A 16,846-nucleotide genomic window follows, 5' to 3' on the forward strand; every position below is an offset into this window, starting at 1 on the left:
TTTCAAATGAAGGCCATCGTTTTCTGTTAGAACTGCAAATCCCTGGTGATACCGCGACCCTAGCGGAGTTCACGTGAGGTTTCTTTGGACAGCAACAAACTGGAAAGTCAGTGGCAAAGGTTGCTGTTTGTTTTTATTTTTATTTAAGAATTTACCACTGGTGCATCTTTAATATTTGTGTTCGTAGTCTGCTGTCGTCAGAACATGAAAACAGAATTATTGCTTATTATTAATGTACTGTATGTTGTTAATATTATTTAAAGTGCAAGACGTACAGTTGTTTTTGTTTGTTTTTATGTTTGTTTATTCTTTTTTTTCCTGATGATAGCAAAGTTTACAGTTGGAATGCAAAATGTGTGTGTGTGTGTCTATATATATATATATATATATATATATATATATATATATATATAAAATGTGTGTGTGTAATGTATGTTTTCTGTATAACGCAAAGCAGTCTTGACCTGTGTTAGAAAGTTCGGTACACATGACTGGCAAAACAAATCACCGTTCTAGGATACCAGGACAGTGATAAACTGGACTTTAGTTTTACATTTACAATAACTAGAGAACCACTAATCCCATTGTGATGACATTTGGTTAGGGCATTCTTAAGCAAATAAGTTATTGTGAGTGTCAGAATCTGGGGTATAAGAAGCTGCCATAGCGTCTGTCTGTCTGTCTGTATGGCTTGTGGAATATTAAAAAAACAATATATTTGAACATTCTTGAACTATCCTATTGTTGCATACAATGTTCTGAGGGGTTTGTACTCTCTGAGATGTATTTCTTCTGTTCCAGTTTCCTAAGATTCAGCACTACCTGACCATGTCAGAGCTAGTGACCCTCAACGTGGGAGGAAAACTGTATACCACGTCTCTGGCAACGCTGACCCGTTATCCAGACTCCATGCTGGGCGCTATGTTCAGCGGTACCATGCCCACCAAAAAGGACAGCCATGGGAACTGCTTCATTGACCGGGACGGTAAGATCTTTAGGCACGTTCTAAATTTCCTGAGAACTTCGAACCTGGACCTTCCTGACGACTACAAAGAAATGAAGCTTCTGAAAAGGGAGGCCGATTTTTACCAGGTCCAGCCTTTGCTAGAGGCGCTGAAGGAGAAAGAAGCAGAGATGTCTACGCATGAGAAGAACGCAATGCTGAACATAACCCTGGATCAGAAAATGCAGACGGTGCATTTCACGGTAAGGGAGGCGCCCCAGATCTATAGCCTGTCTTCCTCTAACATGGACGTGTTTACTGCCAACATATTCTGCACTTCCGGCTTGTTCTTGAACAAACTGGGTACTAAACTCTGTTACTTCTTCAATGGCAACCTCTCTACAGTATGCAGTGAGCTGGAAGACCCGAATCATGTGGTGCTGCAGTGGGTGGCTACAGTGGATGGTCTCCCAGAGGAAGAGTACACCAGACAGGCCCTGAAGAGGCTTTGGGTTTTGCCGGCAAATAAGCAGATCAACAGTTTCCGTGTGTTTGTGGAAGAGATTCTTAAAATAGCCATGAGCGACGGCTTTTGCGTGGACTCCACTCACCCAGACTCTTCTGATTTCATGAACAACAAGATTATTCGGTTGACTCGATATAGGTAGACGGTGAAGTGCTGAACAGAGGAAGTCACTGATACACTAAATGGTTTAAACATTTTGTGGTAATATTTGGTAACCTGCATTATGTGAAGTGCAAATCAATTAGCCAAAAGAAGTGCAATTAGGTCTTAACCACTGTACTAAAACTGATATAGTGGTTTCTAGTGTCTGGTAAATTTGCTTGATGGTGTTTTGTTGTTCTTGCTACAGTATTTGTTTCAGAGAATGTTATGGAGGGATTTGAATGGGTGGTTTAGCAGATATTTGGTACTAGCTATCTCATTTGCTTTTGCCATTTGGAACATCGTCTATATTTTTTAACTGTTTTACTATATTTATATGGAGTAATAGAAAACTGTTTAGGTATTAAAACTGATACTGTCTCTAGGTCGGGTCTAAACATCAAACCTGGCATTCAGACCCTGTATCTATTCCATAGTATCTGTATCACTGAAATACTGCTGCTAAATTGGTAATATGCCATAGTGGACCTATCCTTAATGATCGCTGTCTAGGACATACAGATATACAGGCGCTCTGCTTTGTCAGGGATATTCATCCCCTCTTATGGGGAGGAAATTTAAATGGGCCAAACAGTCACAGGAGAAGCCTGTATTCATTGTAAGAAACACAAACCACAAAAAAAACGTATTTTTGTTCTTTAACCACTACAGAGATTTTGAATATGGTGAGAAAAAAAAAACAGTACAGCCTACCCTTTGAACATAATTTCATGCTAGTGCTGTTTTTTCAGGTTTGCTTGGAAGAGCACCTAAGGAATGCCTTGTGTCCATTATATTGTGAAATTGGGTTTTTCAAAATTTAAAGAGGAGATCAGGATTTTTTTTTTTTTTTTTTATCGTACTGCGAAGATGGATTTTGCTTTTAAATAATCATAGAACATAGATATATATTGTTTAAATGTCCATAGAAAACACACAGTATATGTCCAAATGGAGTATTATAATACATGTTTCACATACTGTATTTATTAAAGTTTTGTAAATTAACAAAGTGTGTCTGATTAAGATAAAAACGTTTGGTATAGCTTTATCAAGAACAGCTTTGTTTTCCATACATTTATATCCTGTCCAACACATAGTTTTTTCGGGGTGGGTGGGTGAAACGTGTGTGTGCGCGCGTGTGCTGTATAGAAATTAAGATGTGGGAGAAATTGCTTATCTTTAATTTGAAACGATAATGGAGGATCCATTATTTAAAATAAAAATAAGGTATAAGTTAAACAAATAAACAATAAAAATAAACACATTTGTTGATACCATCCAAGACATGCAGTGGCAATGGGTGAAGAGTCAAGAAAAATGGCATGCAAGACATTTATTAACTAGCTGAAAACAAACAAACAAAAATGCTGCTCAGAGTTATCGTTGTGATCTTTGTATAGCCACATGCCTTTAGCCTATCGCACTTAAAATACAAATATCTTATGAAAATAATTTGAAAAGTTATATTGACACTTTTTAATATCAGATCTCCATGCATACAAGACTCAAACTAAGGGTCCGTTGATTTGGAAGTGTTGTAATTGATGACTGTTACAATTTTTGACAACCCAATTGGTTGCTCATCAAACGCAGTACATTGTATCCCCGTTTAGATGGGCGTTTCCTTGTCATTTGCATATCCAAATCCCACAATACCGTTCTGTACATTTTAAACAGTTAAACTAAGTTATATAGTTTATATGCTGTGGACTCCTTGCTTAACACTGCATTGCAGATGGATATGTTTTCTACACAGACATAACTTCATCGAACTTTAGTTTTATCTAAATAAGTGTTCTCTGCTCCCATCGATGCAAAGCTGATGGATTTCAGTGTGGCTCTTCACGTGTGGCAAAGTTAGTTAGCTTTGCGCAGTGGCAGTATCGTAGCCCATGAGGTTAATCCGAGGCGCGATTATTGCTGGTTGAAAACTTGACCCAATACCCCGCTTGTAACGACTTGAAATATAGTCGGAACTTGCAATTTTTGACAGGCTCTGAGGAGACTGTATATACTGGTTAAAAGTAGATACTTTTAAGTTTAATTTGTAATCAGAGCGTTGTATCAGTGTTTTCCGCATATTCTCAATGTATTTTATTATTCGTTTCTGCGTGAATACAAGAAGTGAGTCGTGTAACAGTTTATTGTTAGCAAAAATTAATAGTTCTATGCAACTTCAAAAAAGTGAATTGGCTAGCAGAGGAATCTTTACAGGGGAAAGGAACTTTAAAATTAACCGAAGCGTTTTGTGCTGAAAACATACGTATCTGCATACCCCTGATAATTGAAACCCTTACTAAGGGGACGGACGGTTCACCGTTCAGGAGAAGCATGACACCCCCAATGTGCAGCTCCGTGCAGTAGTTGCCCTGTGCGGTGCTTTACACTTGTCAACCACAGCGATGCCAGATTGGACGTTTTCCAGCCACACTTGGCTTGTTTAAAGCATCTAGCGGGTAAATGTCTTTGGCGGTTTGGCTATTTCTATCGTGCATGTTTTTTTTTCAATCCTTTCGATTATGAGATCATCAGCAGCGCAGCATTTCAATTACCACAATGACCTATATACCCCCGTCTTTTTCCCGGTGTTTAGAATCCAATAAAATGATCTATAAGCGTTCACCCTTACATTCACCATTCCGGCTGAAGAAAATGGTGAACCCGCCTACTTCTTTCCTCAGGACTGGTTAATATGGGAATTCTTACACACGATTGACACGCATTCATTTGACTAGGGTTCTTGGTTGAAAATAAAGAAAAATAAAAAGTGCTTTTTTTTTATTCGTCTACAGTTTATGAACTGATCGGTGCAATTATTATTATTATTATTTAATTTATTTGTAAAAGATAAGAAACAGCTGTACTTGTACTCCCAGTGTGAGAAAAAAAATACATAAACATCGTTTATAATAGACATTAACGAAAAATATATATTATTGTAAAATTCTCAATTTACAAACATGTATTTAAAAAAATCAGTGTTCAGATTATTATTATTATTATTATTATTATTATTATTATTATTATTATTATTATTATTATTATTATTATGTTACAATTAAAAGACAACCTGTAACGGCTGTTTGAAAAGGTTAACAAAAAAAAAAAAAGTTAAATACATTAAATAGATGTTTATTAGGCACAAATATGAAATTATTGTTACATTTTTATTAATACATATCGTTCCCCGTCAAATTGTCTATTTTTAGCCGTGACGTGATTTTTACACATTTTAACCGTGACAGAATCGTATCCTTAATTCTGATTAAATCGCAGTGGGTTTGTGCATACGTTATTTCTCAAACATTTAACAAATTAGCAAGTTCACACATCAGGACCCCCTTGGTCGTACTCAGCATAGTCTATTTTGTCAAGCGAGATTCCTCATGTTTCTGCAAACAAGCGAACATTGGGAGATGAGATAATTAGCATATTGCAATCCCAGCATGCTTTTATGTAAGCGGTAGTGCATTTAAAACTCATTGCTCTCTGTTCTGTGTTGTCTAATTTATGTATTTGGGCTAGCATCAGCAATATTTTATATCAATGCATATTTATTTTGAAATGTAATGCTTTTTGAGAGAGAGATCTAAACTCAGACACCGTAGCAAGGACGCTGGTGTCACTCAAAGGGGAAGCCCGGCTTTCTGCGGGTTGGTTAGCTTTGCGCAGTGGCAGTATCGTAGCCCATGAGGTTAATCCGAGGCGCGATTATTGCTGGTTGAAAACTTGACCCAATACCCCGCTTGTAACGACTTGAAATATAGTCGGAACTTGCAATTTTTGACAGGCTCTAAGGAGGCTGATTTTACCGGTTAAAGTAGATTGTTGTTATTGAGAAGCATGCTTTTTAAAGTTTGCGTAGTACATCGTACTGGTCATGTACGTGTTTCAAATAATATCAAATTTATATTTCCAAGGTACAGAATATACTCCTAAAAAAACAAAACACTTGCAGGCTCTGTTACAGAATTAGAAAAGTCAGCTGAAAAATATAATTGGGTGAATTTCATCAACATTTCAAACAAACCCGTCCAATAAAAACACCCATTTCATGTGTAATAAATCCTAAGCATATTTGTAAATGTAGTAGATTGATTAGAGAAATCTGTGTCGATACGCGAAGCAGAAAGCCATGTGTTGTGCAACACTGTCTCGGCTTGGTGTGTTGTTGATGTCTGATTTTAGCAATTAGTCTCTTTTAGAAGCCTGCTTATAGCCTCATAGTAAGGAAACGAAACAGTTCTATATTTTACTATATTATATATAGCTATTTGAACTGCTTCAGAATTGCTACAGCTTCGATGAATTGAAGAAAAAAAGGTCATTTTGTTTCACTCTGGTAGATACGTGTCCCGTTTTGTTTGCGTATCAACCTGGCTGTACAGTCACTATATATCATTATGATACGTAGGCTACATTTGCACGTGATTTCTTATAGGAAAAAAGCCTATATATTCTAATTCAACCAGCCTATATATACTAATTGTTTTCGTTCTTTCTTGCTACTTCAGAATTGTCATTAGATTGCCCTCCACTGTTTGTGTGGTTTGAATATGGCTTGTTAAAAATAAATGCTGATTATTTAGCACTTAATCACGCAGGTGCTGCAACACACTGAAGCCATGAGTCAGAACTTTAAAGCTGCGCACGCAAGCGAACATTGGACTGGGATGATATTAGCATATTGCAATCCCAGCATGCTTTTATGTAAGCGGTAGTGCATTTAAAACTCATTGCTCTCTGTTCTGTGTTGTCTTTTTTTTATGTATTTGGGCTAGTATCGGCAATATTTTATATCAATGCATATTTATTTTGAAATGTAATGCTTTTTGAGTGATCTATTAAGTGACACCGTAGCAAGGACGCTGGTGTCACTCAAAGGGGAGCCCGGCTTTCTGCGGGTTGGTTAGCTTTGCGCAGTGGCAGTATCGTAGCCCATGAGGTTAATCCGAGGCGCGATTATTGCTGGTTGAAAACTTGACCCAATACCCCGCTTGTAACGACTTGAAATATAGTCGGAACTTGCAATTTTTGACAGGCTCTGAGGAGACTGGTGAACTGGTTGGAATGAGAGATTGGTCTATTTAGATAGTGAGTTGTGTGCACAGTATTGTCATGCTTGTGTTTTGTAAGGCTGTGTAGCCACCTGCTGATCAGTGATTTGAATAATAATGTAGAATTTATGCTTGTAAATCACAGAATTTATTTTGGCATAAATTCTTTTTTTTTAATTTAAACTTCTCTTGCTACTTTTAAAAAATCTACACTTGCAGGCTGTTACACAATTAGTGCAGTCAGCAGAAACACAGAACTGGGTGACTCGTTTCAGCAACATGCGGGTTCAATAAAAATACCTTTTTAATATGTACTACCTCCGAATCGCGCTGCATATGTTGCTTTGTCGTTTATCGATATTATTTCTACATTTAGTAGATTGATTAAGGAAGTATCTATCTATACTCGAAGCAGGAAAGCATCGTGCCGTGTGTGTGTGTGTGTGTGTGTGTGTGTGTGTGTGTGTGTGTGTGTGTGTGTGTGTGTGTGTGTGTGTGTGTGTGTGTGTGTGTGTGTGTGTGTGTGTGTGTGTGTGTGTGTGTGCGTGTGCGTGTGCGTGTGTGTGTGTGTGTGTGCGCGCGCGTGCAGAGAACACTGTCTCGGCTCGGTGTGTTGTTGCCTACTAGTTGTCAATAAAGTTTTTTGAACAGTGTAATGGCGGCGCTCACGGCTGTGCGCTGGAGCTGGTTCCTGACTTTATCAATCGGAGTGTCTCTGTTAAAATGCCTGCTTATAACCACATAGTAAGGAAACTAAACAGTTCTGTATTTTACTCCTAGACAAGCACTTAACCACGGTTATACATTTTTATCTGACGTTTGATTCATGTAAACTTTGCAGTGCTGTACGTTAGGTTGATGTTCAGACAGCTCATCACACACATCTGTTGTATGAATCGTATTTAACGTAAAGGTTGCGGTAATAACCCTGTCCAATGTAAAGCAACTACTCCAAAATGAAGTAGTACTTTTTGTTTGACATACGTAAATAGCATGGCTTATTAGTATGTTATTTTAACTGCTTCAAAGTTGCTACAGCTTCGTTGAATTGCGAGGTGGGGGGGTCCTGTTTTTTGACTCTGGTAATAATGGTAACTCTGCATATGTTGCCTGTTTTGTTTAATCAAACCTTGCCTGTATAGTCACTAATTTATTTATTTATTTAATTTTTATGTAGTCATTCGACAGATTTCGAGGTCCATAGAAACTGGCTTGCAATCACACACAGCTTGCCTGTCTCTCAGTGGTACTATGAGGTAAGTACTGTAATGAAAAAAAATGGAGGATTACTCGCTATTACAATCCAAAAAACCTGGACCATTCTTATATTATATTGTATTGATGTATGTTTTTCTTCAGTCAAAGTAAATCCAGAATATGTCGTAGTGTTTCAGTGTTGAGACAGAGAACTAGCTCAGGATTACCAGATTTAAAAAAAAAAAAAAAAAAGTTACATTGGATTCACCAAGAGTAAGATGAGATTCTTTTGTGTTTCCACTTGCATCAAAAACTTCGAAATAGTTTGCCGTAAAATATTAAACAAGACTTTATATATTCTCATTTTTTCTTTTATTTTAGGATACTTCAGAATGGACACTGGATTATCCTCCATTGTTTGCGTGGTTTGAATATGGCCTGTCCCACATTGCTAAGTATTTTGATAAAGAAATGCTGGTTATTCAGCACTTAAATCATGCAAGTCCTGCAACAGTACTCTTCCAAAGGCTGTCAGTCATCTTAACTGATATTGTCTTCATTTACACAGTAAGAGAGTAAGTGTTTGTGCTGCTGTTTCAGTAAGTCATTTAATAATAGGGTTACCATATAACTGTGTGTACACTAGGACAGTTCAGGATTTTCAACTCACATCACAATGCTATCTGGTACGTTTTGTCCTAGTGTACATGGAGTCATACGATAACCCTAAATAATACAAAGTGGTTCATTTTAGTTGTAACAAGAGTATCTATTTGAAACATGTGTAATGCATGTAAAATTAACAAGCGTACTTACCTTGCTTTATATTGTCACAGGTGTTGTAGGTGTGTTAATGGGAGGAAAGAATCGAAGGAACTTCTAGAGGAACCAGCGTTTATTCTTGCCATGCTGCTGTTATGGAACTTCGGGCTCCTGATCATTGATCGTATCCTTCAATTCAGCAGGCAGAACCAGTTTAACATTTTTTGTTTTAATATATAGAGTAAATGTCTTGCCTGTGATGAAGGGACAGTAAACCAGATACAGTATGTAATTACACCTGTAAAATGGTATACGATGTAGAAACTTGAAAACTAGATGTATCCTGTAACAGGGTGGAAGCTGGGCACAAACTGGCGACCCCGCGCACCACAAGAGAGCGTTTTAACCACAATCCAAAAGAGCCAGCTCGTCTGCTTTCATGGTTTTAGAGCTTTTAACCTCATCTCATCTCACCGACAGGAGGCAGAGAATCTGTAACGGCAGTGTATCACACAACACTGCCCGTTACAACTAGATTTGGTTCAGTATTTATTTACAACTATCATGCTGAAACCCTGGAAGGCTGCAGTTTACTTAATTACAGGGTTTAACACCAATATGTGTAAATAGTGATTTGATTGTACGCTAGCTTAAAACTACTTTCAGCATTCATAGTTTTTTTCACATTCAAATACAGTATTTAGATTTAGATCACCTACATTATTTATTCTTAACTCATGTGTAGATATTCATTTTCAGTACAACGGCTTCTTGTTTGGCTTTTTGCTTCTTTCAGTTGCAAGACTCTTGCAGGTAAACCAAAAATAAAAATGGTCTCATTATATTCAGTGTTAATATTCTCAGACCGACAGCTCATCCTGACTTGAAGTGATTTAAGAAGATGTGATGCAGGGCTTCAGTGCCTCCCACAAGTATACACAAAAAGGAAGGCAGAGAGAGAGCTTTTAGCCACTATCCTCCGAGACTGTGGAATGCATTGCTTCCTCATGTCAGAAGTGCGACAGTACATGTTTTCTTTCGCTTTTTAAAATGACAATTTAAACTGTGTTTTAAAATGTGTACCCGTCTTTCTTTTTTAATTTTTACATTTCTTTTTAACATTATATTATACCACACTGCATTTATATTTGCTTTTTCACTCCATTTAAAAAAAAAAAAGATCTTAACCCTGTTTTAGTTTGACTTTCCTTTCGCTTTTAGTGAAACTTCATGTATGAAAGGCGCTGTATACATACATTTGATTTGGTGTTTCCCATGAAAAGTCACCTGCCTGGTTGAATGATATGGTGTGTGTTTCAGGATACACAGAATGAAGTCCAAACTACTGTGGATCCACTGAAGCAACCCAGTCAAATAGGCTAACAATAACCTGTATAGAAATGTTACTGTTGTACATAGCATTACTTGGATATATAAACTTTCAGATGTAACTGAGCTCTTTCAGTCTTTAAAATGATTCTTGTTTTGCAGAACAGACATCTGGAGGGGGCTCTGGTGTTTGCTGTCTTGTTAAACCTGAAACACATCTACCTGTATGTTGCACCAGCGTATGGCATCTACCTCCTTCGCTCATACTGCTTCACGAAGAGCGCGCCAGGTACAGCGTGCTTTCAAAACCTGCTCACCTGGACACTTTCGGTTCTGCACTTTATTGTTTCGGAAATGTGATTTATAACTCATTTGTATTGCATAATGATGTCCCGAGCAAAGCATTTAACTGCAGTCAGTTCACTACTTGTTAGTCCAGTTTAGACTAGCCCCCGGATTGCTTATCTGTAGCTGTTCTGAGATGTTGTGTTCTAATGTCGTTCTGTTTTCAGATGGATCAGTTAAGTGGAGTAGTTTCAGCTTCACTCGTCTTGTTGCTTTGGGCACAATCGTCTGTTCTGTGTTTGCAGTTTCATTTGGGCCTTTCATAGCCATGGTAAAACTGTATTTTGTTTTTTATACCATAATAAATGATGTATTTTCTGCATGCCAAGGTTGGCTTCTTAAACACCAATTCAACAGTCTTACAGAAATGTTCAGATCACTTGTTTACATATTTTCTTTCTTTTTTTTTACAAGCAAAGACTTTTGAAATGTTAAACCTTTTCTCAAACGCCCTAGATATGCTCAGAATACCCAGTTTATTTTCTATTACTCATCTGAGCTTTTTAAAAATGAATTACAGATTTACAATGTTAATTATGCACTGCAAGTTATACTTCAGTGTCTAGCATCAATTTAAAAAGTTTTCTATCTACATTAGTGGGACAGTATACCAGCTGCAACTGTCTTTTTCAACCACTAGAGGGAGACTGTTACACACTTAATGTTCTATGTCTGTGAAATAGTAAAAGACACATTCAGTCCCAAGGCATACTATCTTTTGTCGCTGATAGGGCGTTTTAGTGGCTGATAGTCTGTTATGCCTGTTATATGTAAAAGGGATTGTATTTTTTCACAGTGAGTGTTTCTGTTTTTTAGGGTCAGTTACCTCAGGTGCTGTCCCGGCTCTTTCCCTTCAAGAGAGGTCTGTGTCATGCCTATTGGGCTCCTAACTTCTGGGCTTTGTACAATGCGGTGGACAAAGCTCTCTCCATCCTGGGTACTGCACTGTTCTCATTGTTAACTTTATCAAAGTGTAATTCCTTGCATTAGTAGTAGGCAAAACCTTAATCCTAAATGAATCCTAAACTTAAAACTCACACTATGTTAAGTCACCTTTGTTCCATTTTGCTGAGTTGATTTTACAAAATATGAAACACTGCTTTCTTAACAAAGCATGAATACACACAGATGTCAAAGAGCCATGATAACATCTTTATTCACTGTAGCTAAATATGTGGTTTCAGCAGATGTGGACTTAAAGGCTGCCTCTTTTAAAAAGAAGAAATTCTAATTGAATTTCACCTTTAATGATTGCTAATGATTTGAGAAGAAAAATCGAGTCAGAGAATGTCAAACACGAGGGGTCTGTTGAAAAATCGAGTCAGAGAATGTCAAACACGAGGGGTCTGTTGAAAAATCGAGTCAGAGAATGTCAAACACGAGGGGTCTGTTGAAAAATCGAGTCAGAGAATGTCAAACACGAGGGGTCTGTTGAAAAATCGAGTCAGAGAATGTCAAACACGAGGGGTCTGTTGAAAAATCGAGTCAGAGAATGTCAAACACGAGGGGTCTGTTGAAAAATCGAGTCAGAATGTCAAACACGAGGGGTCTGTTGAAAAATCGAGTCAGAGAATGTCAAACACGAGGGGTCTGTTGAAAAATTGAGTCAGAGAATGTCAAACACGAGGGGTCTGTTGAAAAATCGAGTCAGAGAATGTCAAACACGAGGGGTCTGTTGAAAAATCGAGTCAGAGAATGTCAAACACGAGGGGTCTGTTGAAAAATCGAGTCAGAGAATGTCAAACACGAGGGGTCTGTTGTTCAAGTATTAACGATTGAGCCTTATTTTGTAGGTTTGAAATTGAAACTCCTTGATGCTGATGGGGCTTCGAAGGCTTCCATGACTGGAGGTTTGGTGCAAGAATTCCGGCACACCGTCCTGCCTTCTGTGTCGCCCTTAACAACGTTCATTTGCACCCTTGTTTCAATCACAGTGAGTATCTGCACCTGCTGTGACCATACCTAGACCCTCATGTCTTGTGCTTATTCAATTTATATGATAAGGATTGCCTTACATCATACAGTCAATTTAAATATACCAAAATTCAATGCGTCACCTAAATGCACTAATTTCAAACAGTGTTTGTTTGGCTTCACAGCCGTAACTAATTGGATGTTCTTATAAAATCAAATGAGATCAATTAGATTTATTTTGCAAGTGTATTTTAATTGCCTCAGATTTGTAAACATATATTTTGTCAAGGAGTATGCCAAATACAGCTTAGTGATGTAATCACTTGTACAAATGCACACCTACAAACCCCTGCTGAGAAATCCTAACCTACCTGCTGAGTCACTTGCATGTGTCCTGTGGATTAAGACCTTGTAATCCTGCACTGGTGTATCCCTCTTCCCCCAGCCTGCGGTTCTCTGCCTGTGGCGCAAACCTCAAGGACCCAGAGGCTTCCTGCGGTGCCTGATCATTTGTGCTTTGGGATCTTTCATGTTTGGTTGGCACGTGCATGAAAAGGCTATTCTTATTGCCATTCTTCCCTTGAGGTAAGTGACTTACTTTTAAATGCTGTGGTTTTGTTTTATTTTGTGCCATCCTAATTATGTCTCGACGTGATATATGACCCTAAAAGATAGACACTTTTTGAATCTCTTTGCATGGATGCTGTTTATTTAGTTTGAAACCTGCAGCTTCTTGATTTTTTTCCCAGTCTGTTACTGGTTGCCCCATCTTGTTAAATCAGGGTTCAATAAGGGTGCATATTTAAAGATACAGAACCACTATATGAACGTACAGCTAAATCCTCTGTGTTTTATTGCAGTTTAATGGCTGTGGACAATCGGAGAGATGCTGGAATATTTATAATATTGACCACCACTGGCCACCTCTCTCTCTTCCCTCTTATCTTTACTGCACCAGGTAACAGAGAGGGTGGGGGGTTAATCCATTTCAAATATGTTTTATTTATTTATTTGTTACAAAACCTATGTAGGATTAAACATGCCTGTCATAGTAATTCTATGAACTATTGGAAAATATATAGCAGTTACTTTATAAAAATTCATCCTTTTTTGTGCATTGTTTTCAGAGCAGCCCATCAAGATCTTACTAATGCTCCTGTTTACAATATACAGTTTGGCTTCACTACAAAGGCTGTTTAGGTAAGAGAATTAAAGGGTTCTTCCTCACTAAGATTTGTCATTTGAGTTTATTACCTGGGATATAGTTAAGGAGTCTGTACTTGCGTATGCCATGTTTTAAAGAGTCATTCTGAAGTCACTAGATCCTCAGATGCTGCTCAGACTTGTCCACATGCAACAAATGTCTGTCAGCAACTTCAGGGTAAACGATGACACTTCAAAAGTTGCAACACTTACATTTGTAATTTTTCTAGTGTGTATCATGATTTGAGTTAAATATCGTTTCTGTCTTTATTCCTGCAGAAAAGAAGGCAGTTTACTGAGCTGGCTGGAAGCCGTCTATCTTACAGGGCTGGTTCCCTTGGAAGTTTTCTGTGAAGTGGTGTATCCGCTGACAAGCTGGCAGCAAACCTTACCTTTCCTGCCTCTGCTGCTTACCTCAGTTTACTGTGCACTAGGAATAACGTACTCCTTCTTTAAACTTTACCTGTCAATGCTAACTGAGCCAGAGGGGATGCAAAAGAGAAAGGACCAGTAATGTGCTATTACTGTACCAATACTGTAATAATGGACTGCAGAAAGATTACTGTATATGAGGACCAGGATCATGGACATCTGCTGTGCAACAAGATGATTGAAATGTCTCTTATAAGAAACATATACATTTACAGTGTATAATTGGAATGGACCAAATATTATATATTTTTGGTTTTGGAATAAAAAGTCAGAGAAATAAGGATAAATATTGTAGTTTCATATATGTCAAAAACAAAATGACGAAAACTGCTGTCAAAATGTGTTTTTTTTCTGTGTTAATCATCTTTGTTTTCCATACAACAAAGCCAGCTATGTCTTTAACCAATACAAAGGGTTAAAAAGTGATGGAAACCAAACCCTAACAGGCACCAACACGTTATATTTATAATCGTAAAACTTGAGATATGAACATTGTTTTGAGTTTACTGTCACCATGTCACACATTTGAATCAATGCTAAACATATGATGTTTGTTTTCTTCGTAAAGTATATTTATGAATTGGCAGTAAATTAAGATTTTGTAATACAGCCAAATAAAACAATATAAAACCGACACCAATTCCTTTAGCACCTGGCTAAATATGTGATCCTAATACTCTTAAACTCTTTTTAAGCTACCACTATGAGATGCCTGCACAGTATTTCCGTCTTCCTCAAATAATCCTACCAGTTGCCTCTAAAGGCTAAACAGGTATCTCTTTTTGTACCCTTTCATTTGCAAAGAGGTATGTGCAGAAGGGAATAGGAAAAGGCTAATTCACTTGCTGCTCCTGCCTTGTTTTCAATACATTGTGTTTGTGGGTCTCAGCCTAGCCCCAGGTGGACAGTAGTTCACACCACTAAGCAGTTTAGTAGATGGCAGTCTCTTGTGTTCTGATCTGGATAGAGGTTCCATTGCAGAGCTCAGCAGGGATGCTTTCAGAGGCGCTATGCTATGCCTCACAAGCAACAACACCACTAGCTGCACACTTCTTGACTAACATTACATTCACCATTTAAAAAAATCCAGTTATATAAAACTGCTTGTTCCATTCTTTGGTCGCATGCATGTAAAGAAACAGAAATAGAGTATAAACAGTTTTAAATTAAAACCGCCTTGGACCACCACCACGTGTGAAGAAAGTTATAGTTGAGAAAGCATCAGCAGTACACTGTAGATTTATACAACGTTCATTAAATACAGTTTGCACTAGACTTGCTTATGTTTTTGTGGATGGAGAACAAATACAACGTAGCTTTAAAATGCATCTTGAAATGTGTCAACGTTATAAGTGTTTAACATCAATAAACACAGTAGGCATAGTTTTGCTGTGCTGTACTGCAGCGGAACCATTGTACTTGCAGTCAAAGTTTCTTCGACGGAAGTAGTATACATTTCCGTCCGCCTAGTTGTCCTTGGTTTCCTCTCGGTTGAGGTGACAGTAGTTGGGGGTTGTTGTTAATTTAATATTTTTGTCAGCAGTTGTTGGGTAGGGGGTTATTTTTCTCAGGTAGCAACCATGGAGCTGCTGCCGGTCGAAGCCAAGGGTCTTCCTCCCCCAGACATCCTGAATAGAAATTCTGCGTGGTTCGGACTGGTCGGCTGGTTCTCTGCAATGCTGCACAACGGACTGAACCGCAGGCCAGCACTCAGATCCGGTGAGCATATCATTAATATATACACGGGGATTTTACAAGAGGCAAATCTGATGTTGATTAAAAACATGAAAATGTGATTTCAGTGAAACCGTCCTACCCAGTATAATTCTACCACAGCTATTATAACTGTGAGACTCTCCATCCGGCATGTTATTTCAGCTATTTTGCTCATTTGTTTTAAATGTTCTATACATAAACATTTCAGTCAGGTGGCATATAGCATATCTGTGTACGTGTTTATATATATATATATATATATATATATATATATATATATATATATATATATAAATCACACTTTCTAAGGTACAACTAGTATTAAGAAACTAATTCGAGAAAACAAACGTATCGACGAAGGCACTGGCAGAATCGTTTGTTTACTAGATTTTTTTTTTTAAGTTTTACCTGGCATTGTCTTGGTTCTGTCTCAACTTCCACGGTTCTGTTTGTCTTCCTTTCTTTAGGTGTGCACCGTCAACTGCTGTTGGTAAGCATTGGCTGGTTTCTAGGGTACCACATTACCAAATACGAGAATTATACATACGCCAGACTAGATCGAGATATGAGGGAGTACATCCGACTGCATCCAGACGAGTTTCAGCAGAAAGGTAAACATTCTTCTCTCATTTCTAGGCAGTTTATGACAAAATATTGCTTCAGTAAAAAAAAACATAAACATGCCCCTATCAGATATGATATTATGTTTTATAAAAAAAAAAAAACTGCTTAATTAACCCGTCCAGTCTTTTAATTATTTTTGTCAAGCAGAATAATGCGAAATGAAGTTATGTAATTAAAAAAATGAACTTCTTTATTGAGTGTATATGTAAGCCACCTCTATACATAGCCCGAGGATCCTGATCCTGACCGTGTTCTTTCTTTTGTAGATAAAAGGACCTATGCAGAAGTTTTGGAGAAATTCACTCCCATTCGCTGATTCAGTATTGTTGAAATGGGAGAAATTTTATTTGAAGCTTGGGAGGGAGATGTTATCTGCTGTAAAGGGTAATTTGTGAGAAATGCTTGGACAGATATGTACAAAACATTAAACACGTGTATATGATAAATTAAACTTCTTTTTTTTTTCTCAGTGTGGTGTTTTTTGTTTGGATCATTACTTTGTGCTGGATGTAAAGAATATGCCTTTGCAAACAAGCAGAATCAACATTTTTAATTTGCGAGAGGTGAGACCATCATTTTTATTTTTTATTCAAGGCATGCTTATTAATATTATGCCTTTTAATACCCCATTTAAATAGATTTAAATTATTTCTA

The 16,846-nt window shown here is 37.6% G+C and overlaps 3 protein-coding genes and 3 non-coding genes across 8 annotated transcripts; all 6 read left to right on the plus strand.

Moving 5' to 3' along the window:
* Window positions 1-2: 2 nt before the first annotated feature.
* On the plus strand, window positions 3-2,622 carry LOC117962566 (BTB/POZ domain-containing protein KCTD21-like). Of its 3 annotated transcripts, none has more exons than XM_034924042.2 (2): window positions 3-119; window positions 802-2,622. In XM_034924042.2, exon 2 carries the CDS (start codon window positions 829-831, stop codon window positions 1,609-1,611), a length of 783 nt encoding a protein of 260 aa, XP_034779933.1. In that variant the 5' UTR covers window positions 3-119; window positions 802-828; the 3' UTR covers window positions 1,612-2,622. The 3 variants fall into 3 exon arrangements, with proteins under 3 accessions (XP_034779933.1, XP_058886981.1, XP_034779934.1); XM_059030998.1 differs by having other exon boundaries at window positions 18-73; XM_034924043.2 differs by having other exon boundaries at window positions 51-106.
* Window positions 2,623-3,476: 854 nt separating this feature from the next.
* Window positions 3,477-3,618, plus strand: LOC117406405 (U4 spliceosomal RNA). The gene has a single exon (XR_004544962.1). It is a non-coding gene; the product is annotated as a U4 spliceosomal RNA (small nuclear RNA).
* A 1,655-nt stretch (window positions 3,619-5,273) lies between these two features.
* On the plus strand, window positions 5,274-5,415 carry LOC117406392 (U4 spliceosomal RNA). The gene has a single exon (XR_004544951.3). It is a non-coding gene; the product is annotated as a U4 spliceosomal RNA (small nuclear RNA).
* Window positions 5,416-6,524: 1,109 nt separating this feature from the next.
* On the plus strand, window positions 6,525-6,666 carry LOC117406404 (U4 spliceosomal RNA). The gene has a single exon (XR_004544961.1). It is a non-coding gene; the product is annotated as a U4 spliceosomal RNA (small nuclear RNA).
* A 624-nt stretch (window positions 6,667-7,290) lies between these two features.
* On the plus strand, window positions 7,291-14,753 carry LOC117406795 (probable dolichyl pyrophosphate Glc1Man9GlcNAc2 alpha-1,3-glucosyltransferase). Its single transcript, XM_034011113.3, has 13 exons — window positions 7,291-7,414; window positions 7,848-7,926; window positions 8,249-8,442; window positions 8,704-8,813; window positions 9,375-9,442; window positions 10,121-10,247; window positions 10,471-10,574; window positions 11,120-11,240; window positions 12,097-12,236; window positions 12,663-12,802; window positions 13,078-13,175; window positions 13,345-13,417; window positions 13,700-14,753. The coding sequence occupies exons 1-13, from the start codon at window positions 7,326-7,328 to the stop codon at window positions 13,932-13,934; spliced, it is 1,578 nt and encodes a 525-aa protein (XP_033867004.3). The 5' UTR covers window positions 7,291-7,325; the 3' UTR covers window positions 13,935-14,753.
* A 526-nt stretch (window positions 14,754-15,279) lies between these two features.
* Window positions 15,280-16,662, plus strand: LOC117973057 (NADH dehydrogenase [ubiquinone] 1 subunit C2-like). The gene is made up of 3 exons (XM_034924035.2): window positions 15,280-15,571; window positions 16,036-16,179; window positions 16,459-16,662. Exons 1-3 carry the CDS (start codon window positions 15,433-15,435, stop codon window positions 16,506-16,508), a joined length of 333 nt encoding a protein of 110 aa, XP_034779926.2. The 5' UTR covers window positions 15,280-15,432; the 3' UTR covers window positions 16,509-16,662.
* The last annotated feature ends 184 nt before the right edge of the window (window positions 16,663-16,846 follow it).

This window comes from Acipenser ruthenus, chromosome 9 (assembly GCF_902713425.1).
Source record: "Acipenser ruthenus chromosome 9, fAciRut3.2 maternal haplotype, whole genome shotgun sequence".
Classification (NCBI taxonomy): domain Eukaryota; kingdom Metazoa; phylum Chordata; class Actinopteri; order Acipenseriformes; family Acipenseridae; genus Acipenser; species Acipenser ruthenus.